The sequence below is a fragment of the Amaranthus tricolor genome, chromosome 14, assembly GCF_026212465.1.
Source record: "Amaranthus tricolor cultivar Red isolate AtriRed21 chromosome 14, ASM2621246v1, whole genome shotgun sequence".
In the NCBI taxonomy this organism is placed as follows: domain Eukaryota; kingdom Viridiplantae; phylum Streptophyta; class Magnoliopsida; order Caryophyllales; family Amaranthaceae; genus Amaranthus; species Amaranthus tricolor.
In genome coordinates, this window is record NC_080060.1 from 18,825,078 (window position 1) to 18,849,509 (window position 24,432).

The 24,432-nt window shown below is 33.6% G+C and overlaps 2 protein-coding genes across 7 annotated transcripts; both read right to left on the reverse strand.

The window, feature by feature from the left end:
• Nucleotides 1-5,329: 5,329 nt before the first annotated feature.
• Nucleotides 5,330-13,771, reverse strand: LOC130799182 (replication protein A 14 kDa subunit B-like). 6 transcript variants are annotated; one of them, XM_057662288.1, is made up of 4 exons: nucleotides 13,609-13,771; nucleotides 9,502-9,658; nucleotides 6,137-6,398; nucleotides 5,330-5,945 (listed from the first exon to the last, which is right to left on the reverse strand). In XM_057662288.1, the coding sequence occupies exons 3-4, from the start codon at nucleotides 6,393-6,395 to the stop codon at nucleotides 5,881-5,883; spliced, it is 324 nt and encodes a 107-aa protein (XP_057518271.1). In that variant the 5' UTR covers nucleotides 6,396-6,398; nucleotides 9,502-9,658; nucleotides 13,609-13,771; the 3' UTR covers nucleotides 5,330-5,880. The 6 variants fall into 6 exon arrangements, with proteins under 6 accessions (XP_057518271.1, XP_057518272.1, XP_057518268.1 ...); XM_057662289.1 differs by lacking the exon at nucleotides 9,502-9,658 and adding an exon at nucleotides 10,488-11,319; XM_057662285.1 differs by lacking the exon at nucleotides 9,502-9,658 and adding an exon at nucleotides 12,029-12,319.
• A 5,321-nt stretch (nucleotides 13,772-19,092) lies between these two features.
• LOC130799184 (replication protein A 14 kDa subunit B-like) lies at nucleotides 19,093-20,578 on the reverse strand. Its single transcript, XM_057662291.1, has 2 exons — nucleotides 19,900-20,578; nucleotides 19,093-19,708 (listed from the first exon to the last, which is right to left on the reverse strand). The coding sequence occupies exons 1-2, from the start codon at nucleotides 20,156-20,158 to the stop codon at nucleotides 19,644-19,646; spliced, it is 324 nt and encodes a 107-aa protein (XP_057518274.1). The 5' UTR covers nucleotides 20,159-20,578; the 3' UTR covers nucleotides 19,093-19,643.
• Between the last annotated feature and the right edge of the window lie 3,854 nt (nucleotides 20,579-24,432).

The window sequence follows — 24,432 nt, forward strand, 5'->3', positions numbered from 1 at the left end:
TGGTATTTGGTAATAAGGGTTTTTGACTTTTTGTTTTAGGTTTTAAAATTACGGTCTTACCCTTAATATTTCGGTGTTCGGTCTAGTAATGCGGTTTTCGATTTTTAAAAATTCCAAACCTAATTATTTCGGTTTTAAAATTTACAAACCTAATCCAAACCAAATTTTAAAAATCACCAAACCATATTTGTTATTCGGTTTGGTCTGGTTTGGTTTGCGGTTTTAATCCGAATAAGTTTCACCCCTATTCATTACATGGCAATCGTGAGATTTCATGCTTCCCAACTTCAGCTCACCATTTAGAGTCACAAATCTCTTCATGTTGGATGAGTACCCAGACGGAACCTTAATGCTATACAAATTCACAAAATGCCCGCTTCTCTGCTTTGGACAATGTGTAGCAAGCTGGAGGCAAATAAACTTTGTCATTACTCATCTTCTTCTTACCGCCCTTTCCCTTTTTACTGCCACCAACTTCATCAGCTCTATTTCTTTTCTTACTCACCTTAAATGTGCCCACAACTCCGGACGAAGACCCTTACATTCAAACCAATCTCGCACGGCCCTAACATCCTTTGTCTTACCCGAAATGTTCATGAGAGTCCTGAGTATGGCATCGCATACATTTTTCACTATATGCATAATGTCAAGACAATGTCTAACCTGTAGATCTCTCCAATATGGATGCTTTCAAAAGATTGATTCTTTTTTCCATAATCGGTCTTCACCCCCTGCACTTGCCCTGTTTTACCAAATACAGTCTCAACTCCCTTAACCTGTTCATAAACCTCATAACCGGTCAACGGTCGATGAGCTACACGGTCCTCAACCTCCCCGTTGAACATCTTCTTCTTCTTACGATATTGGTGATCTCGTGGGAGGAACTTTCGATGGTGCATGAATATGTGTTTGCACTTAGGAATCAACGTGGATTCCATGTCATCGATACATATTGGGCATGCTTTCTTCCCTTTGTTCTTATACCTCGATAAGTTGCCATTTGCCGAAAAATCATTAACGGTGTATAAAAGCATTGCACGCAAGGTGAACTCCTCATTAGCATATACATCAAACAAGGAAACGCCTTCATCCCACATCTTTCTCAAATCCTCAACGAGAGGTGCAAGATATACATCTATGTCATTGCCAGGTTGTTTAGGTTCCGAGATAAGAAGCGAAAGCATAATGTACTTACGCTTCATACACAACCAAGGTGGCAAATTATAGTTCACTAACAGTAACGGCCAAGTACTATGTTGAGAACTAAGATTACCAAATGGGTTCATTCTATCCGTACACAGTCCGAGCCTTAAATTACGAACCTCATCCCCAAAATTCTTGTGCAACCTATCAATACTCTTCCACTCCGAAGAATCAGATGGATGTGTGAGCAAGTGACCTTTCTTCACCCTATCTGCATGCCACCTCAAATTTAATGCATCTTTCTTTATAGAAAACAAGCGCTTGAATCTATATATTATTGGAAGATACCACAATACCTTAGCCGGGGGCCCTTTATCATCCCGATCCCCTTTACGCTTGTAGCGCGATAAGCCACAACTAGGACACTCTTCTAAGTTCTCGTTTTCATTCCGATACAATAAACAATCATTCGGACACGCATGGATCTTCTGATACTCTAAGCCAAAAGGACACATGAGCTTTTTGGCATAATATGTCGACTTTGGAAGTTCATTTCCCTTAGGAAGCATCTCACCTAACGCTTCTAATAACATTGTGAAACTAGCGTCACTCCAATTGAACTTTGAATTAATGTTGAAAATTGTCAACACTGCTGTTTGGTGAACTTTGTACATCCAGGGTACAAAGGCTTTTGAGAAGCCTCTGTCAACAAGTCAAAAACACAAGGACGTTTTCCTAACTCATCCTCGACTCCCTCCATCATCTCATCAACACGATCCACATCCTTATTGACATTCTCTTCATCTGTCTCATACCCATCAACATGATGTACTACATCCTCATTGACATTAGCCACATTGACGTCCTCAACAACACTTTTCTCTTTGTAAACTCCCTCCTGACCATGCTACACCCAAATATGATATAGAGGCCTAAACCCACGTCGAACACGTCAAAGTATGTGCTCCCTAAGGATATCAACACTATCTACCTTTGATACATTGCCACAAGTGACACATGGGCAATAAAAACCAACTCCCCCCGTCCTAACTTGATATTCAACCACAATACTACAAAATTATAATACGCCATCAATAAATTCTGACGATTCAGTTCTTCCATACATCCAAGAACGATCTTTTGTCATCCTAATTAGTGTGATTAATTAATTCAAAACAAGATTAATAACAACTTTTAACATATATACTTAACGAACTCTAGTTAACCACAAATTTAAGTAATAATCATTCATTTAACCCTAATTTACAATATTAATAATAAACCATCATAATCTATAAACTGTTCAGAAGATATGTATATTCTAATAAGAAGATTGTTTTAACCCAAGTAATAATAAATTTAACCATAAACAACCCTAATTAAACCTAATTTACAGACTATAAAAAAATTATGATAAATTTAAAACTTAAAAACCACAACTACATACACATAAGAAATTACTTAAAAATATAACAAAACATGAAATGTATGATAAATTTAAAACTTAAAAACAACAACTACATAGACATTGATAAATTATGATAAATTTAAACCTAATTTACATAAACAAAATGAAAATTATACCTTGAATTTTCGTGGGTTTTGGGTTTTGTATAACCTATGCAATGAAAAAAAAAATTAGTATAAAAAAAACTAAGCCCTAAAACACAATTAATGAAGCTTGAACAACAATGGGTTTGAGAACTAAGCTTTAAAAAATTATACCTTGAAGAAGAGCAAGAACTAAGCCCAAATTTTGTGGGCTTTTCGTGGGTTTAAGAAGAGCAACAACAATGTACGTACGGTCGTGCAGTTTGAAGCAGTAGATGATGAAGAAGAGCAAGAATGATGAAAAAGAGCAAGAAAAAAGATGATGAAGAAGAGGAATTAAAGAGAAGAAACAGACGTGGGTTTTTTGAAGAGGGTTTTGAAAGAGAATGAAACAGTCGTGTTTTTGAATAATGAAACAGCAGAATGAATAATGATTGTTTTGCAGTTTAACATTAAAAGGCGGGTTTTTGAAGAGCTTATATGCTGCGGGCAAAGCAAAAACCGCAGCATTTGATGATCCACAAGCTTATATGCTGCGGGCAACTAGAAAACCGCAGCATTTGTTGACTATTTTTTTTCCTAATTCTTTTTCCTATTTATTGCTGCGTATAATAAAAACCGCAGCAAATGATTAGCAGCAGATACGTTTTTTTCCACTAGTGGAGGGTACTTTAGTAACTTAACCTTACTTCTTAAATCCATTTAACGGAAAAACATCTAATGTTAAATAATCATGTTACTGCTCATTTAAGTATAACCGTATGATGTTACACTGTGAAAATTCATTTTAAGAATTTCTAGCATTGACGTTTTTTAAAAGCTAATTGTTATCATACAGAATATCTATTTCTTTAAAGATATCCAAAATATTTATCATACTTCTTGTTGTGGTCCTGCGATACTTTCTTCAACTGCTCCAAAATAAATACAAATGTTTAAATATACATAATGCTTTGTATATTTATATTTTTGTGGGACGTGTATTCTTCACCTACATATACTAACACTCTAATTTTATAAGCTCATGTCTCACTAATCTCTTATTTTTGTGAACACTCACAACCTTAACTTTTTATGAGCACACTTCCTTACAAGCATTTCAAGGTGTATTTATAAACTTGCTTGGTGGGTGCATGTGTTGTAACTTTTTCTCATTCGTTTTATCTAAAATTCTCTAGATAACTCATATTTAACGTAGAATATTTATGCTTAGAATACCATTTTCCAGATTTTTTTTCTAGATTATCTTACAACACTTTCCTTTTTCTACACTTATGTCCTAATATTTCCATTTTCTCATCACAACACTCGCACAATCCTTGCCCCCATTTTTCATATAGTTCTTCTATAGAGAAAGATTTGAATGAATGTATAACATCGTACCTCACAAGTCACAGCCATCCTAGCTTTTGTAAAGGCGGAATTTCAGCACCTAAGTCCCAAAAAAATTATATGTTGGATCGACCTCATAAACGTCCATCTTCAGTGCCATGTTATATAGGTTGCATATGCTGGTGGTGCCGCTCCTGTCGAAGGAGCGCTGCTCTAATGCTAATGTAATGCTTTGGGTGTTGATCATGGTGTGGGATAATGGTTTATGGGTGTTTGTAGGTGATTGACGTTGCTTTGGGATGATGACAACGAATGAGTATTAAAAAAAGCCATTTAAAAATGAACAAAAATATAACATGGAAATTAAGAAGAATGTAATAATATTATATTGGGTAAATGAACAAGAACCCAACAAGTGAGCTATTCTAGTGATTTCAGCGCTACCTAAAGTAAACACATTCTTGGCAATGCAAAAGCATAATTATATTCTTCCATCTCCCCTTTCTTATATCACAAAAACTTGGATGAGACAATCTCATTATGAGACCGTCAATTTGGATCGGCTCAATTCGCGTGTGTAATAACCCTACATATTTTTTCTCATTTTTTCCATTTTCTGAGCATTTATCAATTTTGACCTTAAATATATAAATTTTGACCTTAAGTGTATCAATTTCAACTTAAAGTAAGCCTTAAATAGAACAATTAAAATAAAAAATTTCAATTTTGACCTAAAATTGATCAAGTTCGACGACAAATTGATGAATTTCTACCTAAATATGATTTTTTTTTTTTTGTAATTTTAGAATGGAGGTAATATAGTGGTAGTGTTCTATGGTTGAATCTCAAACAACAACTGAATGGTATAACACTATCAATAATAGTGTTAACATTGCTCATTATAAGTACTCTTATTCGATGCAACATAATGGTTCTAATGGAATAAGAAACATAAGAGTACTTGTACTCTTTAATTATCGATTAATAATAGTAGTATTGTTCTTCCCCCAACAAATTTCAGTTTATAATAGATTTTGAAATAAAGTTGTAGGTGTAATGTTTGCTAACCTTGAATGTAAAGGTAGAAGAAGTGTCGATTTTTAATTATGTTTGCCAATTGATTCAGTGAATGCTCTTGGAAATGACCAAGAGTTCATAACTTCTAAAAAATTTCAATTTTGATCTAAGAATGATCAATTCAAAACTTTGATTAGTTACCATCAGTTATAACTTATAAAAAAATTCAATTTTAACCTTAAATATATCAATTATGACCTCAAATAGATCAAGCATTGAGCGCATATTGACAAAAAAATTATAATTGGGGTGATTAAGCTATTCGTCTCATATTGAAATCGTCTCGTGCTGTTCTTATACATACATGATATTGAATTAATTTTCCCCTCTTCTTTGTTATATATACATCAAATGGATTGACTTCCTAGCAAGAAACAAAGTAATAATTAATTAAAATAACAAACTAAAATACTGATTTGAGACACTTCATTCTCAATTGTCAATATCTCTTTCCATCGGTGAGTGATTCCAATTCAAGACTCCCTGATGTTACGTGGTCGTTTTCTTCAGTCCTTGAAACGGTTGGAAGATTCATGTTTGGCTTCAATGTTGTAGACTACACAACTTGTAATGTAAAGAAAATGCTTTTAAAACATACAATTAAAATTTAATATACTAAACTAAACGTTCCACTGATTTTTTAGATGAACAGATCAAAGTTGCTTAAGCTTACTGAAAAACCGCTATTAGTTCTAGATAAACCGAAACTACATTGATTAAGAGCTAGAGTAAAAGAACAGGCCATCAATAGTTAACCAAAGTTCATAGCTCAAAGCCTCAAAGGAACAAGTGTTTATATTCCCCATTAGCAAGCTGGCATAGCTCATTATAGTTCTGTGCATCTGTAACAAACCCAAAAAAGAAAACAAAATGAGAACACATTAGCAGTTCAGGTCATGCCATGCATTCAAAGTACATATTGCTATGGCCAAAACTATGAAAGGATCAAATTATGTGTATAGTAGCCAATGAAAGATATACTTCGTTTGCCGTATGGGTTGACAAGATAAAACAGAAAATTGTATTTGCATACCAAAATTATCACCAAAGTTGGTCAATATCTCAGCACGAACAGATTGGTTACTGTCTGCTATACCAATAGCCTCAACATATGTGGTGAGTGGCTGAGTTGGTTGTGAGTTCTTAATGATAACCTGTTGATTATCAGTTGATTTTCCGATTATAGATCCTGCATCTGATTGCATCACCTGAACAACTATGCGAACTTTCCGCCCAATAAACATACGAAGCAATTCCCCATTGACAAAAACTGCAGGACTTGAGGTATCCATATTCTGTAAACGTATGACATGTGATAAGAACACACTTCACTTCAGAGCCTAATCATTTTCAATATAGAGAAGTAGACATAATGGAACAACAATGCAAGTAACAGGTACATATTTCTCTAGATTACAACCCAAAGTTAGTATAAAACCTTCTGTATAAAAATTAATAATTCTTCTTCGCTTTTAGTAACATATAATGGGGCAATGGGGTAAACCTCAAATTATATGCAAAAAATGCAATTAACCGTATATTAACTAGCTTGACATTCTCTCAGCGTGATAGCTCAGATATAGAGATTGTTAAATGTCAAGGACTAATCAAACTAGCAAGAAAAATTCAAGTCTCCAACCATACTATAGCCGCCAAGAATATTCTTTATAGCAGGGGAATTCCATCTTCCTACCTAATACACTTGAAAGAACGTCATATCTGATTCATTACCCCAAAAAAGATGGTCATTTTGGGAATATGAATGTTTCAAAACATTGTAAAATCTTCCTACAATAGAGTTAAAATTTTTGGTTTCCCTGATATATACTTCATGTGAATAATAACTAAAAGTCTCTTTGACTATTTGGGAAACGATTAGAATGCCATTTAATATAAAATACATTAGACGAAAAAGTAGCAGAGCTTCCAAAAGGACTCTAAAAGTGCCACAAATACAATGACTTGTGCATAAGTCAGCATAACCTGCATTCCACAGAAGCGGTCAACACTTGAGAAGTGGCCAACTTACAACGAAAAGATGGGCATTTTCACTGGTAGCATGTTAGAAACTTTAATGTTTTATACCATAGAAATAAGACAAATTAATGAGACAAACTAAAAAGAAAAATAGAGTAAATTTCATATTAGAGAGGTAGTATTATGATATGAATATGGAGGTAGGAATAAATTAAACACTAAATTGTACTCTTGGAGTCTTGATGGTTAATTTCCGAAAGTTAATACAAAAAGAAAGAAAGTGAAAACAAAGATGAAAGAAGGACATGAGCAAGTTCGGCAAGTTGTAAATTGCAAAACAAAAAACTAGATATGTACTCATTGATCGTCAGATCCTTTTTTATAAAAACTAAGTTTTTACAATAAACTAGTCAGTCAGGGTACTATTTCTACTTACATTTAAAATTACTAGTACTACTACTTTCTTCGTCGTATTTAATTCGCACATCTTTTACAGATACATAATATTATAACTTGTAGTTCATAAATAAGACATGTAACAAGTATGGTAAAAAAGTATGTGAATGAGTTTATGAAGAATGAGTTCATAAGAAAATTGTAAAGAACGTAGGCTGTCAAAAGGGAAAATAGAGCAAAATAAATGAGATAACCCAAAATAAAAACCAAATACAGAATAAATGGTACAGAAGGAGCATAAAACTGCCCTTATTTTGAGGGAGAGTTGGTGAAATTGCCAATATCACCTTAAATATCTATTTTTTTTTATAATTAAATTAGAATTTCTTCAATTAAAAATGCAGCCTAAAACTCTACTCTCTCCGTATTCGACATAGCCATAGGTGTCTTATTTGAAATTTTTATTTATAATAAAACTAGAAATATTACGGGATGAATAAAAAATATATTGACACATGTGCCGAACTGGGTCACATGGGACACTTAAGGTTGAACAAAGGAGTACAGTAGTACTTTGTTTCAAAATGAGGAAATACAGCAAGTTTTCCAATAACCAAAGGCTATAAATTAGTAGACTGTGTTTCAGATCTTACAAAAGAAGAGACAATCAATAAACAAATACTCTGGTCAGTCCTAATTTAGTGTTTAATTTTATGTAGCCATTTTGTAATACCATATAACTTTGATGTTTTATACCATCATTTCGTGTAGCATTCACAATTTCCACACAAAATTTTACACTATCAAATCACTCATATACTTCCAATCCCAGTTTCAATCTCATCTAGCAACTGATAGGGCTAGAACCAAGGAGGGCTCTCTCTGGCTTGCAATGAATGCAATTTTTAATGCTTATCCTGACCTGGAATGGTATATGATTGAACCCTTCTTGGCTCCAGAAACTCCAGTCACTTCGTGCATTCCCACCCTAATGGCCCAATAAAAAGCATCATCTGGCCAGGGAACTTTTACTTCTACTCCTTCTGCCTCGACGACTCCTCCAGCCAGCTAATCAAGAACTTTTATTTTTATTATCTCCTGGAAGTTTCAAAAATTTTGCTGTATATTGAATACTTCCAGTTATTTGTAATTTTTATTTTCTATTGAATGAATGAACATTTGACTATCTTGATCATTTTTCACTTTGCAAACTTTTCATCAGTTGATAATACTTCCGTATATTCATCTCCATAACTTGAAGAGGATTCTGACTAACAACTCATATGACTTGAAGAAGTATCTGAACAAATAACTCACAAGTCTTTTCTTAATCTCTTCTTGCCAAATAATCTTCAATCAAGTTAGGTCATTGTTTATGTAACCCAAACGAATCATATCTCAAACCATAACCTCTAAAGGGGTGTCACAAGGTCTAAACTTAACTATAAAAGCTAATATGGAGAACAAACAGCTAAATTACAGTCCCAAATATTACCTGAATCTACATAAGTCCGAGATAAGTCTACAAAACCAAACTATTACAAAATTCTACTATAGAAGGGCTCGTCGATGAAGTTGTCTCCTGAACCCATTATATTACCAATAACAAACATTTTTCACCAATTTCTTAATTAAAATGTCCATCATTTTCATTCTAATCATTAAGATTCGTCCAACTTTAATAGAATATATATGTATACATATACATAATATTCATATATATATATATATATATATATATATATACGTATACATATACGTGTATATATATATATATATATATATATATATATATATATATATATATATATATATATATATATATATATATATATATATATATATATATATGTAATACTTCATGAAACTAATTCATTCATTCATATCCTAATGTATTTTTCTATAAGTAATTATACTAGAACAAGGAGGGTATCAATATATATGTACCCAAACATAAATAGAAATGGTATATATAAAAAACCAAGGGATTATTTAGAAATGGAAAAGTGAAAAGAAAATTGATACCTTCCTCTAAGAGTTCAGATTTAAAAAGAAAGATCAATATTGTTGTTTGCACTTCCTTATTGCTGAGTTTTCAAAACAACCCGAATTAGGGTTGTGGTGTTTGTTCCTCTTTTCGAACAAGAATCGGGAGGAAGGAGAATAATGATGGCTTGTTGCTCTAAAGAACCCAGGTAAAAGAACAAAGATAAATTATGTTATTTTATGAGAAATTCAAACGCTGCTTGCAGGGACAAATCCAAGGCTCAAACTTCCACCAGGGAATCAAGCTTCAACAACATTATGCCCCTATAGAATGGGGCTGCAAATTAAATCCCACCAGGGAATCAAAAGTATAACTCAACACTTATATCTGACCATGAATGACACTTTGGTGTCTAATGTAAAAGTTGATCCCTTCAATAAAATGGTGTTCATTGGATGTTTAAACTAATTTTGAAAGAAATCAGAGAGCAAAGAAGCATTTCCAATAAGTTCTTTAACCAATAACTCTAAAATAAATCTTGGGGTGGTCAAACAGCTAAACCTTCAAATCATTTTCACGCTCTTGGATAAGCTCTTTCCAATTTCCACTAAAAGATGGTAAAAGACCTTTCTAATAACACGCAACTTTTCCAATCATCCAAATATAAATAAAACAAAGTTAAAAGAAATGTATCTATCATATAAAAACTAAAAGTGGTTCTACTAAAGGAATATTTTAGATCAAACAACCTGGCTTCAACAGTAGCCAGGATCTCAGGGATGTAATAATCCTTAAACCATAGCAAGTAGATCTTGAAATCAAACAATTCATAGATATTTAATCAAGCACAATGACACATATCGTAAAACCAAACACATTCACTAATTCACAAATCACAATACATATTAACATTCCAAATTCCAAAGTTATAATAAGTAAAAACATATTAATAATTGAAGAAACTGAATTTGAAATTTGAATTAAAAAAAAAATCTTTTGAGGATTTTAAAAATCAAAATAATACCTGAAATTGAATTGAAGGTGGATTGGTCTGGTGGTGTTTACAGTTCACGGTGACCGTCAGAGTCGGTGGGCCTAATGGCCTTGACCTCACGCTTATTGGTTCACGGTAGCAGAAACAGTGGGCAGTGGCCTTGTGAAGTGCGAACAATGAACTGGGTTATAGAAATTTCAGAGAACAACGAACAGCAGTGAAGGGTGGCGTCTGGCGTGTGGCAAGAGATGCCGGCGAAGGGTGGGTGGAGTCGGTCGTCACTCCTCCGGTCGTGGGTGGGTAACTGGGTCTCAGGGATTTTGTTCGTGGGTTTGAGAAGAGAAAATTATTGAAATAGATATGCTAATTTATTAAAAAAAAAAGAACGTAATAAGAGGCAAATCAACTTGTTTTAAAAAAATAAGCGTCCAATTTCCAAATCTGAGGTTTGTTCTGTTCATAGTTAGTAACTGCGAATAGGTGCTTAATTTTTTAAAAAGGCAAAGAAGCTGTTGCTGTTGACATTTTTACCCTGTTTGCAGTCACTAATAAGCCCATTCGAACAGCTTCTTTGCCTTTTTAAAAAATTAAGCATCTGTTCGTAGTTACTAACTGCGAACAGAACCAAACCTCAGGTTTGGAAATTAGACGCTTATTTTTAGAAATAAGTTGATTTTCGTCTTATTTCGTTCTTTTTTCTAATAATTTATCTTATCTATAACATTTTTTTGGAGAAGGGAGAAGGTTAATGGTGAGTCTAAGAAAGGAGAACTGAGAAGGGAGGCCACGCACGCGATTGACTTTTTAAACTTTAAACTTTAACAACCTTGCAGGAGATTGTTTGATAAACCTCACTGCTTGCCTAACACGCACAACAGAATTATCCACGTGTTTCATTCCATCACTAACAACCAAATTTATGATATGAGCAACACAACGCATATGAAGAAAATGACACTTAAGAATTCCAGTTTTCCAAGCATTAATTTTTTTCTGCATATACCCTATAGCCACGTCATTTGAACTAGCATTGTCAACAGTTATGCAAAAAATTTTCTCAAGATCCCATTCAATTAAAAATTTCTCAATTGCCCTACCAATTTCATCACCCTTATGACTAGAGACAGGAATAAAGGTCAATATTTTTTTTTGTAATTTCCAATCATTATCTATGAAATGAGCAGTTAAGACCATATAATTAATTTGTTGCACAGAAGTCCATGAATCAGTGGTTAAAGATACTCTAGAGTTACAACTCTTTAAAAATGATTTTAACTTTCTTTTTTCAGTTAAGTATGTTTCATAACAATCTTTTGCTACAGTAATCCTAGATGGTACATGAAACCTAAGCTCCATTAGACTACAAAAATACTTAAATCCTTGGCCTTCAACAAACTTAAAAGGCAACTCATCAACAATTATCATATATGACAAACCTTTTCTAAGCTTTCCTGCATCAAACTTATGAACAACTAAGCCACTAGAAGCACCCCCAGTTTCTTTAGCAACTTGAAATGAAAGCAAACTTTGTTTAGACTTAGAGTCTTTAGGAACATTGTAAGGATACTTACGACACTTTGAAATGTGTGCCCACAAAGTGCTTGTTCCATTCCTCTTACTATTGTATTTGTATTGAATTGCACAATATTTGCATTTGGCTTGCAGTCCAGATTCTGTTTCAATCTTTAAGAAGTGATCCCATACGCCGGAACTAGGGCTGCACACGGTCCGGTCTGGTCTGGTTTGACAGAAAAATCAGACCAGACCAGAAATTCCGGTCTGGAAATTTTTCAGACCAGACCAGACCAGTCAAAAGACCAGACCGGACCAGACCAGACCGTTCTAGAACGGTCTGGTCTGGTCTGGTCTACGGTTTTTTTTTTTTTTTTTTTAGTATTTTTTTAATTGAGTGAGAATCTAAGATAAACGATAATCTGTAAACAAAATACATTTTCTTGCATTTTCATCGCAAACTATAAAAGGTTCATCCATCGACATCGCAAACTACAATTGATCATCAACAATCTATTTAGTCTACAAAGACTAAAATATCAACCAATATCAACAACATATATTATCAACCTTAATTAATGAGGATAGTTTCTTGCATTTTCTTGCATAATACAGCAGCAGCAACATATTAACATTCAACATATCAAATGAGTAATACCAACATATTAACGTTCAACATTCAACATAATTAACAATTTAACATTCAGAAATGTAGATTGTGATTTGGTTGATTGTGATTTGTGATTGTTTAGTTTGTGTTATAAAAGAAAGCTAGAAACATTTCTTCATTGTTAAACACATTCTTGCTTCTGATTTTTCAAGTGCAAATTGTGAAGGTGTAAAACTGTGTGAAAAGTAGAGAAGATGAGTTTTGGAACAAGTCCAGGAAATGTAGCTGTCCACCATGGAAGCTGCACTGCTAAAGTTATTGAAAAGAGGGTGAAAATTGCAGAATTGGTTTTAAGGGTTTTGATATTTGGGCTTTATGTTCTTGCTGCTTCTCTTATTGGGTTTGATTCTGAAGTTAAGGTCATCTTCTCCATCACAAAAAGGACTAAGTTCATTGATATGAAAGATTAATCCTTATTAATCCTTTGCTTCAGCTCATAAATCTTTATAATATTAATCCTTATTTAATGTATTTAGAGGTCCTAAGTCAACACATTAAATTAAACCCAGAAAATTAAACACAAAATCAAATCGAACAAAAAAAAATGGAAGAAGACTAAATCGAACACGAAACAAAGATTTAAGAACAAAAAAAAATGGAAGAAGACTAAATCGAACAAAGATTAAACACGAAAAACAAAGATTAAACACAAAAAACAAAGATTAAATACAAAAAACCCTAAATCTAACCCTAAACGAACACATTAAACCCAGAAAATTAAATACAAAATCAAATCGAACAAAAAAAAATGGAAGAAGACTAAATCGAACACGAAACAAAGATTAAGAACAAAAAAAAAATGGAATAAGACTAAATCGAACAAAGATTAAACACGAAAAACAAAGATTAAACACAAAAAACAAAGATTAAATACAAAAAACCCTAAATCTAACCCTAAACGAACACATTAAACCCAGAAAATTAAACACAAAATCAAATCGAACAAAAAAAAAATGGAAGAAGACTTACTTGGACGGTTGGACCGGCTGGAGAGGAGTGGCGGACTGGCTGGAGAGGAGCGGCGGGGAGCGGCGGGCTTAGGCTTAGGGTTTTCAGAAATTTAGAATTTAGAGAGAGAATGAAAAAAAGGGGAAGGAGAGTAGGGGACGGCGCTGTGTTTTCAGGAATTTGCTGTGTTGGTATTTGGTAATAAGGGTTTTTGACTTTTTGTTTTAGGTTTTAAAATTACGGTCTTACCCTTAATATTTCGGTGTTCGGTCTAGTAATGCGGTTTTCGATTTTTAAAAATTCCAAACCTAATTATTTCGGTTTTAAAATTTACAAACCTAATCCAAACCAAATTTTAAAAATCACCAAACCATATTTGTTATTCGGTTTGGTCTGGTTTGGTTTGCGGTTTTAATCCGAATAAGTTTCACCCCTATTCATTACATGGCAATCGTGAGATTTCATGCTTCCCAACTTCAGCTCACCATTTAGAGTCACAAATCTCTTCATGTTGGATGAGTACCCAGACGGAACCTTAATGCTATACAAATTCACAAAATGCCCGCTTCTCTGCTTTGGACAATGTGTAGCAAGCTGGAGGCAAATAAACTTTGTCATTACTCATCTTCTTCTTACCGCCCTTTCCCTTTTTACTGCCACCAACTTCATCAGCTCTATTTCTTTTCTTACTCACCTTAAATGTGCCCACAACTCCGGACGAAGACCCTTACATTCAAACCAATCTCGCACGGCCCTAACATCCTTTGTCTTACCCGAAATGTTCATGAGAGTCCTGAGTATGGCATCGCATACATTTTTCACTATATGCATAATGTCAAGACAATGTCTAACCTGTAGATCTCTCCAATATGGATGCTTTCAAAAGATTGATTCTTTTTTCCATAATCGGTCTTCACCCCCTGCACTTGCCCTGTTTTACCAAATACAGTCTCAACTCCCTTAACCTGTTCATAAACCTCATAACCGGTCAACGGTCGATGAGCTACACGGTCCTCAACCTCCCCGTTGAACATCTTCTTCTTCTTACGATATTGGTGATCTCGTGGGAGGAACTTTCGATGGTGCATGAATATGTGTTTGCACTTAGGAATCAACGTGGATTCCATGTCATCGATACATATTGGGCATGCTTTCTTCCCTTTGTTCTTATACCTCGATAAGTTGCCATTTGCCGAAAAATCATTAACGGTGTATAAAAGCATTGCACGCAAGGTGAACTCCTCATTAGCATATACATCAAACAAGGAAACGCCTTCATCCCACATCTTTCTCAAATCCTCAACGAGAGGTGCAAGATATACATCTATGTCATTGCCAGGTTGTTTAGGTTCCGAGATAAGAAGCGAAAGCATAATGTACTTACGCTTCATACACAACCAAGGTGGCAAATTATAGTTCACTAACAGTAACGGCCAAGTACTATGTTGAGAACTAAGATTACCAAATGGGTTCATTCTATCCGTACACAGTCCGAGCCTTAAATTACGAACCTCATCCCCAAAATTCTTGTGCAACCTATCAATACTCTTCCACTCCGAAGAATCAGATGGATGTGTGAGCAAGTGACCTTTCTTCACCCTATCTGCATGCCACCTCAAATTTAATGCATCTTTCTTTATAGAAAACAAGCGCTTGAATCTATATATTATTGGAAGATACCACAATACCTTAGCCGGGGGCCCTTTATCATCCCGAGCCCCTTTACGCTTGTAGCGCGATAAGCCACAACTAGGACACTCTTCTAAGTTCTCGTTTTCATTCCGATACAATAAATAATCATTCGGACACGCATGGATCTTCTGATACTCTAAGCCAAAAGGACACATGAGCTTTTTAGCATAATATGTCGACTTTGGAAGTTCATTCCCTTAGGAAGCATCTCACCTAACGCTTCTAATAACATTGTGAAACTAGCGTCACTCCAATTGAACTTTGAATTAATGTTGAAAATTGTCAACACTGCGGTTTGGTGAAATTTGTACATTCAGGGTACAAAGGCTTTTGAGAAGCCTCTGTCAACAAGTCAAAAACACAAGGACGTTTTCCTAACTCATCCTCGACTCCCTTCATCATCTCATCAACACGATCCACATCCTTATCGACATTCTCTTCATCTGTCTCATACCCATCAACATGATGTACTACATCCTCATTGACATTAGCCACATTGACGTCCTCAACAACACTTTTCTCTTTGTAAACTCCCTCCTGACCATGCTACACCCAAATATGATATAGAGGCCTAAACCCACGTCGAACACGTCAAAGTATGTGCTCCCTAAGGATATCAACACTATCTACCTTTGATACATTGCCACAAGTGACACATGGGCAATAAAAACCAACTCCCCCCGTCCTAACTTGATATTCAACCGCAATACTACAAAATTATAATACGCCATCAATAAATTCTGACGATTCAATGCTTCCATACATCCAAGAATGATCTTTTGTCATCCTAAATAGTGTGATTAATTAATTCAAAACAAGATTAATAACAACTTTTAACATATATACTTAACGAACTCTAATTAACCACAAATTTAAGTAATAATCATTCATTTAACCCTAATTTACAATATTAATAATAAACCATCATAATCTATAAATTGTTCAGAAGATATGTATATTCTAATAAGAAGATTGTTTTAACCCAAGTAATAATAAATTTAACCATAAACAACCCTAATTAAACCTAATTTACAGACTATAAAAAAATTATGATAAATTTAAAACTTAAAAACCACAACTACATACACATAAGAAATTACTTAAAAATATAACAATACATGAAATGTATGATAAATTTAAAACTTAAAAACAACAACTACATAGACATTGAGAAATTATGATAAATTTAAACCTAATTTACATAAACAAAATGAAAATTATACCTTGAATTTTCGTGGGTTTTGGGTTTTGTATAACCTATGCAATGAAAAAAAAAATTAGTATAAAAAAAACTAAGCCCTAAAACACAATTAATGAAGCTTGAACAACAATGGGTTTGAGAACTAAGCTTTAAAAAATTATACCTTGAAGAAGAGCAAGAACTAAGCCCAAATTTTGTGGGCTTTTCGTGGGTTTAAGAAGAGCAACAACAATGTACGTACGGTCGTGCAGTTTGAAGCAGTAGATGATGAAGAAGAGCAAGAATGATGAAAAAGAGCAAGAAAAAAGATGATGAAGAAGAGGGATTAAAGAGAAGAAACAGTCGTGGGTTTTTTGAAGAGGGTTTTGAAAGAGAATGAAACAGTCGTGTTTTTGAATAATGAAACAGCAGAATGAATAATGATTGTTTTGCAGTTTAACATTAAAAGGCGGGTTTTTGAAGAGCTTATATGCTGCGGGCAAAGCAAAAACCGCAGCATTTGATGATCCACAAGCTTATATGTTGCGGGCAACTAGAAAACCGCAGCATTTGTTGACTATTTTTTTCGTAATTCTTTTTCCTATTTATTGCTGCGTATAATAAAAACCGCAGCAAATGATTAGCAGCAGATACGTTTTTTTCCACTAGTGGAGGGTACTTCAGTAACTTAACCTTACTTCTTAAATCAATTTAACGAAAAACATCTAATGTTAAATAATCATGTTACTGCTCATTTAAGTATAACCGTATGATGTTACACTGTGAAAATTTATTTTAAGAATTTCTAGCATTGACGTTTTTTAAAAGCTAATTGTTATCATACAGAATATCCATTTCTTTAAAGATATCCAAAATATTTATCATACTTCTTGTTGTGGTCCTGCGATACTTTCTTCGACTGCTCCAAAATAAATACAAATGTTTAAATATACATAATGCTTTGTATATTTATATTTTTGTGGGACGTGTATTCTTCACCTACATATACTAACACTCTAATTTTATAAGCTCATGTCTCACTAATCTCTTATTTTTGTGAACACTTACAACCTTAACTTTTTGTGAGCACACTTCGTTACAAGCATTTCAAGGTGTATTTATAAACTTGCTTGGTGGGTGCATGTGTTGTTAATTTTTTCTCATTTGTTTTATCTAAAATTCTCTAGATAACTCATATTTAACGTAGAATTTTTATGCTTAGAATACCACTTTCCAGATTTGTTTTCTAGATTATCTTACAACACTTTCTTTTTTCTACACTTATGTCCTAATATTTTCATTTTCTCATCACAACACTCGCACAATCCTTGCCCCCATTTTTCATATAGTTCTTCTATAGAGAAAGATTTGAATGAATGTATAACATCGTACCTCACAAGTCACAGCCATCTCTAGCTTTTGTAAAGGCGGAATTTCAGCACCTAAGTCCTAAAAAAATTATATGTTGGATCGACCTCATAAACTTCCATCTTCAGTGCCATGTTATATAGGTTGCATATGCTGATGGTGCCGCTCCTGTCGAAGGAGCGCTGCTCTAATGCTAATGTAATGCTTTGGGTGTTGATCATGGTGTGGGATAATGGTTTATGGGTGTTTGTAGGTGATGGACTTTGCTTTGGGATGATGACAACGAATGAGTATTAAAAAAAGACATTTAAAAATGAACAAAAATATAACATGGAAATTAAGAAGAATGTAATAATATTATATTGGGTAAATGAACAAGAACCCAACAAGTGAGCTATTCTAGTGATTTCAGCGCTACCTAAAGTAAACACATTCTTGGCAATGCAAAAGCATAATTATATTCTTTCGTCTCCCCTTTCTTATATCACAAAAACTTGGATGAGACAATCTCATTATGAGACCGTCAATTTGGATCGGCTCAATTCGCGGGTGTAATAACCCTACATGTTTTTTCTTATTTTTTCCATTTTCTGAGCATTTATCAATTTTGACCTTAAATATATAAATTTTGACCTTAAGTGTATCAATTTCAACTTAAAGTAAGCCTTAAATAGAACAATTAAAATAAAAAATTTCAATTTTGACCTAAAATTGATCAAGTTCGATGATAAATTGATGAATTTCTACCTAAATATTATTTTTTTCTGCAATTTTAGAATGGAGGTAATATAGTGGTAGTGTTCTATGGTTGAATCTCAAACAACAACTGAATGGTATAACACTATCAATAATAGTGTTAAAACATTGCTCATTATAAGTACTCTTATTCGATGCAACTAATGGAATAAGAAACATAAGAGTACTTGTACTCTTTAATTATCGATCAATAATAGTGGTATTGCTCTTCCCCCAACAAATTTCAGTTTATAATGGATTTTGAAATAACGTTGTAGGTGTAATGTTTGCTAACCTTGGATGTGAAGGTAGAAGAAGTGTCGATTTTTAATTATGTTTGCCAATCGATTCAGTGAATGCTCTTGGAAATGACCAAGAGTTCATAACTTTTAAAAAATTTCAATTTTGATCTAAGGATGATTAATTCAAAACTTTGATTAGTTACGATCAGTTATAACTTATAAAAAAATTCAATTTTAACCTTAAATATATCAATTATGACCTCAAATAGATCAAGCATTGAGCGCATATTGACAAAAAAATTATAATTGGGGTGATTAAGCTATTCGTCTCATATTGAAATCGTCTCGTGCTGTTCTTATACATACATGATATTGAATTAATTTTCCCCTCTTCTTTGTTATATATACATCAAATGGATTGACTTCCTAGCAAGAAACAAAGTAATAATTAATTAAAATAACAAACTAAAATACTGATTTGAGACACTTCATTCTCAATTGTCAATATCTCTTTCCATCGGTGAGTGATTCCAATTCAAGACTCCCTGATGTTACGTGGTCGTTTTCTTCAGTCCTTGAAACGGTTGGAAGATTCATGTTCTGCTTCAATGTTGTAGACTACACAACTTGTAATGTAAAGAAAATGCTTTTAAAACATACAATTAAAATTTAATATACTAAACTAAACGTTCCACTGATTTTTTAGATGAACAGATCAAAGTTGCTTAAGCTTACTGAAAAACCGCTATTAGTTCTAGATTAACCGAAACTACATTGATTAAGAGCTAGAGTAAAAGAACAGGCCATCAATAGTTAACCAAAGTCCATAGCTCAAAGCCTCAAAGGAACAAGTGTTTATATTCCCCATTAGCAAGCTGGCATAGCTCATTATAGTTCTGTGCATCTGTAACAAACCCAAAAAAGAAAACAAAATGAGAACACATTAGCAGTTCAGGTCATGCCATGCATTCAAAGTACATATTGCTATGGCCAAAACTATGAAAGGATCAAATTATGTGTATAGTAGCCAATGAAAGATATACTTCGTTTGCCGTATGGGTTGACAAGATAAAAAAGAAAATTGTATTTGCATACCAAAATTATCACCAAAGTTGGTCAATATCTCAGCACGAACAGATTGGTTACTGTCTGCTATACCAATAGCCTCAACATATGTGGTGAGTGGCTGAGTTGGTTGTGAGTTCTTAATGATAACCTGTTGATTATCAGTTGATTTTCCGAATATAGATCCTGCATCTGATTGCATCACCTGAACAACTATACGAACTTTCCGCCCAATAAACATACGAAGCAATTCCCCATTGACAAAAACTGCAGGACTTGAGGTATCCATATTCTGTAAACGTATGACATGTGATAAGAACACACTTCACTTCAGAGCCTAATCATTTTCAATATAGAGAAGTAGACATAATGGAACAACAATGCAAGTAACAGGTACATATTTCTCTAGATAACAACCCAAAGTTAGTATAAAACCTTCTGTATAAAAATTAATAATTCTTCTTCGCTTTTAGTAACATATAATGGGGCAATGGGGTAAACCTCAAATTATATGCAAAAAATGCAATTAACCGTATATTAACTAGCTTGACATTCTCTCAGCGTGATAGCTCAGATATAGAGATTGTTAAATGTCAAGGACTAATCAAACTAGCAAGAAAAATTCAAGTCTCCAACCATACTATAGCCGCCAAGAATATTCTTTATAGCAGGGGAATTCCATCTTCCTACCTAATACACTTGAAAGAACGTCATATCAGATTCATTACCCCAAAAAAGATGGTCATTTTGGGAATATGAATGTTTCAAAACATTGTCAAATCTTCCTGCGATAGAGTTAAAATTTTTGGTTTCCTTGATATATACTTCATGTGAATAATAACTAAAAGTCTCTTTGACTATTTGGGAAACGATTAGAATGCCATTTAATATAAAATACATTAGACGAAAAAGTAGCAGAGCTTCCAAAAGGACTCTAAAAGTGCCACAAATACAATGACTTGTGCATAAGTCAGCATAACCTGCATTCCACAGAAGCGGTCAACACTTGAGAAGTGGCCAACTTACATCGAAAAGATGGGCATTTTCACTGGTAGCATGTTAGAAACTTTAATGTTTTATACCATAGAAATAAGACAAATTAATGAGACAAACTAAAAAGAAAAATAGAGTAAATTTCATATTAGAGAGGTAGTATTATGATATGAATATGGAGGTAAGAATAAATTAAACACTAAATTGTACTCTTGGAGTCTTGATGGTTAATTTCCGAAAGTTAATACAAAAAGAAAGAAAGTGAAAACAAAGATGAAAGAAGGACATGAGCAAGTTCGGCAAGTTGTAAATTGCAAAACAAAAAACTAGATATGTACTCATCGATCGTCAGATCCGTTTTTATAAAAACTAAGTTTTTACAATAAACTAGTCAGTCAGGGTACTATTTCTACTTACATTTAAAATTACTAGTACTACTACTTTCTTCGTCGTATTTTATTCGCACATCTTTTACAGATACATAATATTATAACTTGTAGTTCATAAATAAGACATGTAACAAGTATGGTAAAAAAGTATGTGAATGAGTTTATGAAGAATGAGTTCATAAGAAAATTGTAAAGAACGTTGGCTGTCAAAAGGGAAAATAGAGCAAAATAAATGAGATAACCCAAAATAAAAACCAAATACAGAATAAATGGTCCAGAAGGAGCATAATACTGCCCTTATTTTGAGGGAGAGTTGGTGAAATTGCCAATATCACCTTAAATATCTATTTTTTTTTATAATTAAATTAGAATTTCTTCAATTAAAAATGCAGCCTAAAACTCTACTCTCTCCGTATTCGACATAGCCATAGGTGTCTTATTTGAAATTTTTATTTATAATAAAACTAGAAATATTACGGGATGAATAAAAAATATATTGACACATGTGCCGAACTGGGTCACATGGGACACTTAAGGTTGAACAAAGGAGTACAGTAGTACTTTGTTTCAAAATGAGGAAATACAGCAAGTTTTCCGATAACCAAAGGCTATAAATTAGTAGACTGTGTTTCAGATCTTACAAAAGAAGAGACAATCAATAAACAAATACTCTGGTCAGTCCTAATTTAGTGTTTAATTTTATGTAGCCATTTTGTAATACCATATAACTTTGATGTTTTACACCATCATTTCGTGTAGCATTCACAATTTCCACACAAAATTTTACACTATCAAATCACTCATATACTTCAATCCCAGTTTCAATCTCATCTAGCAACTAATATGGCTAGAACCAAGGAGGGCTTCTCTGGCTTGCAATGAATGCAATTTTTAATGTTTATCCCGACCTGGAATGGTATATGATTGAACCCTTCAATTAAAGGAATATGTTAGCCAGGATCTCAGGTATGTAATAATCCTTAAACCATAGCAAGTAGATCTTGAAATCAAACAATTCATAGATATTTAATCAAGCACAATGACACATATCGTAAAACCAAACACATTCACTAATTCACAAATCACAATAACATATTAACATTCCAAATTCCAAAGTTATAATAAGTAAAAACATATTAATAATTGAAGAAACTGAATTTGAAATTTGAAATAAAAAAAAATCTTTTGAGGATTTTAAAGATCAAAATAATACCTGAAATTGAATTGAAGGTGGATTGGTCTGGTGGTGTTCACAGTTCACTGTGGCTGTCAGAGTCGGTGGGCCTGATGGCCTTGACCTCACGCTTACCGGTTCACGGTAGCAGTAACAGTGGGCGGTGGCCTTGTTAAGTGTGAACAACCAACTGGGTTATAGGAATTTTTGGGAACAACGAACAACAGTGAGGGGTGGCGTCTGGAGTGTGGCAAGAGATGCCGGCGAAGGGTGGGTGGAGTCGGTCGTCACTCCTCCAGTCGTGGGTGGGTAACTGGGTCTCAGAGATTTTGTTCGTGGGTCTGAGAAGGGAAAATTATTGAAATACATATGCTAATTTGTAGACTCAATTAGGAACGGGAACAGCAACAAGAGGGGGGGTGAATTGTTGTTGTTACTAGTTTAAGCGTTTTTGCCCTGTTTTTGCGGAATTGAATAAAATAAATAAAGCTTAAACTTAGAGCGAAATAATTAAAAGAGACAAACGATTTTTACGTGGAAACCTTCTAGGCCTAAATAGAAGGAAAAACCACGACCCCTCGGGATTTCTAAATTCTCCACTATGTTTAAGGCAACTCGTTACAATTACATTAAACATCTTACTTCACTCGAAGCGCATCAACTAGGCCAACTCTTCTCTCTTAAATTGCTTCACTCAAAGCAACAAACTTAGCTTCACTAAAAGCTAATTCTCACCACAAGCTTCACTAGAAGCTTTCTCCTTAGCTTTACTCAAAGCTAATCTCTTCTCTAGCTTCATTAAAAGCTATCTAATTTCCCCTTAGACTCACCCGAGTCTAATTACAAATTCTCTCAAAAACCCTTACAAAGGATAAAAATTCTCTAAAAATAAAATCAATGAGTTGCACAAGAAAATATTATAAATTAATTGGCATTTTAAAAACAAAATTTTCTTGTAAAAATTCTCCCAAAATTACGTATGATTTAATGGCTCATACTAAGGCGAGTTTTGAAGAATAACCGAGTCTCTTATTTATAGAGCTAAAATCCCTAAGAATAAGGAATATTCCAATCCATTATCCTTAGTCATGGATCAAAGAATGATGCTGAATGAATCACAAAACGGTTAATACTTCAGCCTTTGAATAAATCAAACAAACGGTTAAGGCAATCAGTAACCGCTATTCCCTGATAACCGCTGTTCCTTAATAACCGCTGTTCCCTAAAGTAGCAGTTTCTTCAGTAGTAATTCCTGTTCCCCAAATTAATGGCTGGAACTTCATGCTATATTTAGAAAACGGTTTTGGTAAAAAGGTTATCTTTTGACTAATTCTAAAAACGGTTATCTTTTGACTAATTCTTAGAAAATGGTTATTTTTACTATTTTTAGGAAAAGATTATTTTTATTATTTTTCAGAAAATCCAAAAATAATTAAGACCTAACTGCTGTTCCTACTTTTTAGTAGATCCAAGTTTATCTCCTAAAAATAAGGAATTAATCTTGAAACCCACACGTGAGGAATTTTAGAAATTCTTTTTGCCAATTAACTTTAATAAACTAATGCAACCAATTAATTTAAATACATTAACTAAAAAATAAAAGATAGAATTTATTAGCTAACGTAAATTGACTTCAGTTTGGGAACACTACGCTGTCTCCAAATTCCAACTTGCTAGAACATCAAACCTGGGAACAGTAGACTTCCTGTCTCCATTTTACATCCCACGTGATATACTCTTCTAACATCTCTTGAAACCTTTTGACATGTATATTCCCATGAACTAAGCCATAGGTACTATCAACGATCATAATCATAATCGGATATCGACCTGCACAATCTCTAAAAACATGTTCGCTTAAATAAAGTGTAGTCATCATCAAAACTCAAGAGGTCCAACATAATTTATTAAAAAAAAGAACGTAATAAGAGGCACATCAACTTATTTTAAAATATAAACGTCTAATTTCCAAATCTGAGGTTTGGTTCTTTTCATAGTTAGTAAGGG

Coding starts and splice junctions, on each gene's coding strand:
- LOC130799182 (XM_057662285.1), bottom strand. CDS start 12,067: ATGGAACAAGCACTTTGTGGGCACACATTTCAAAGTGTC. Junction 6,399..12,028: donor GGCACACATTTCAAAGTGTC/GTAAGTATCCTT, acceptor ATACGTTTACAG/AATATGGATACCTCAAGTCC. Junction 5,946..6,136: donor CAACTTTGGTGATAATTTTG/GTATGCAAATAC, acceptor GGTTTGTTACAG/ATGCACAGAACTATAATGAG.
- LOC130799184 (XM_057662291.1), bottom strand. CDS start 20,158: ATGGATACCTCAAGTCCTGCAGTTTTTGTCAATGGGGAATTGCTTCGT. Junction 19,709..19,899: donor CAACTTTGGTGATAATTTTG/GTATGCAAATAC, acceptor GGTTTGTTACAG/ATGCACAGAACTATAATGAG.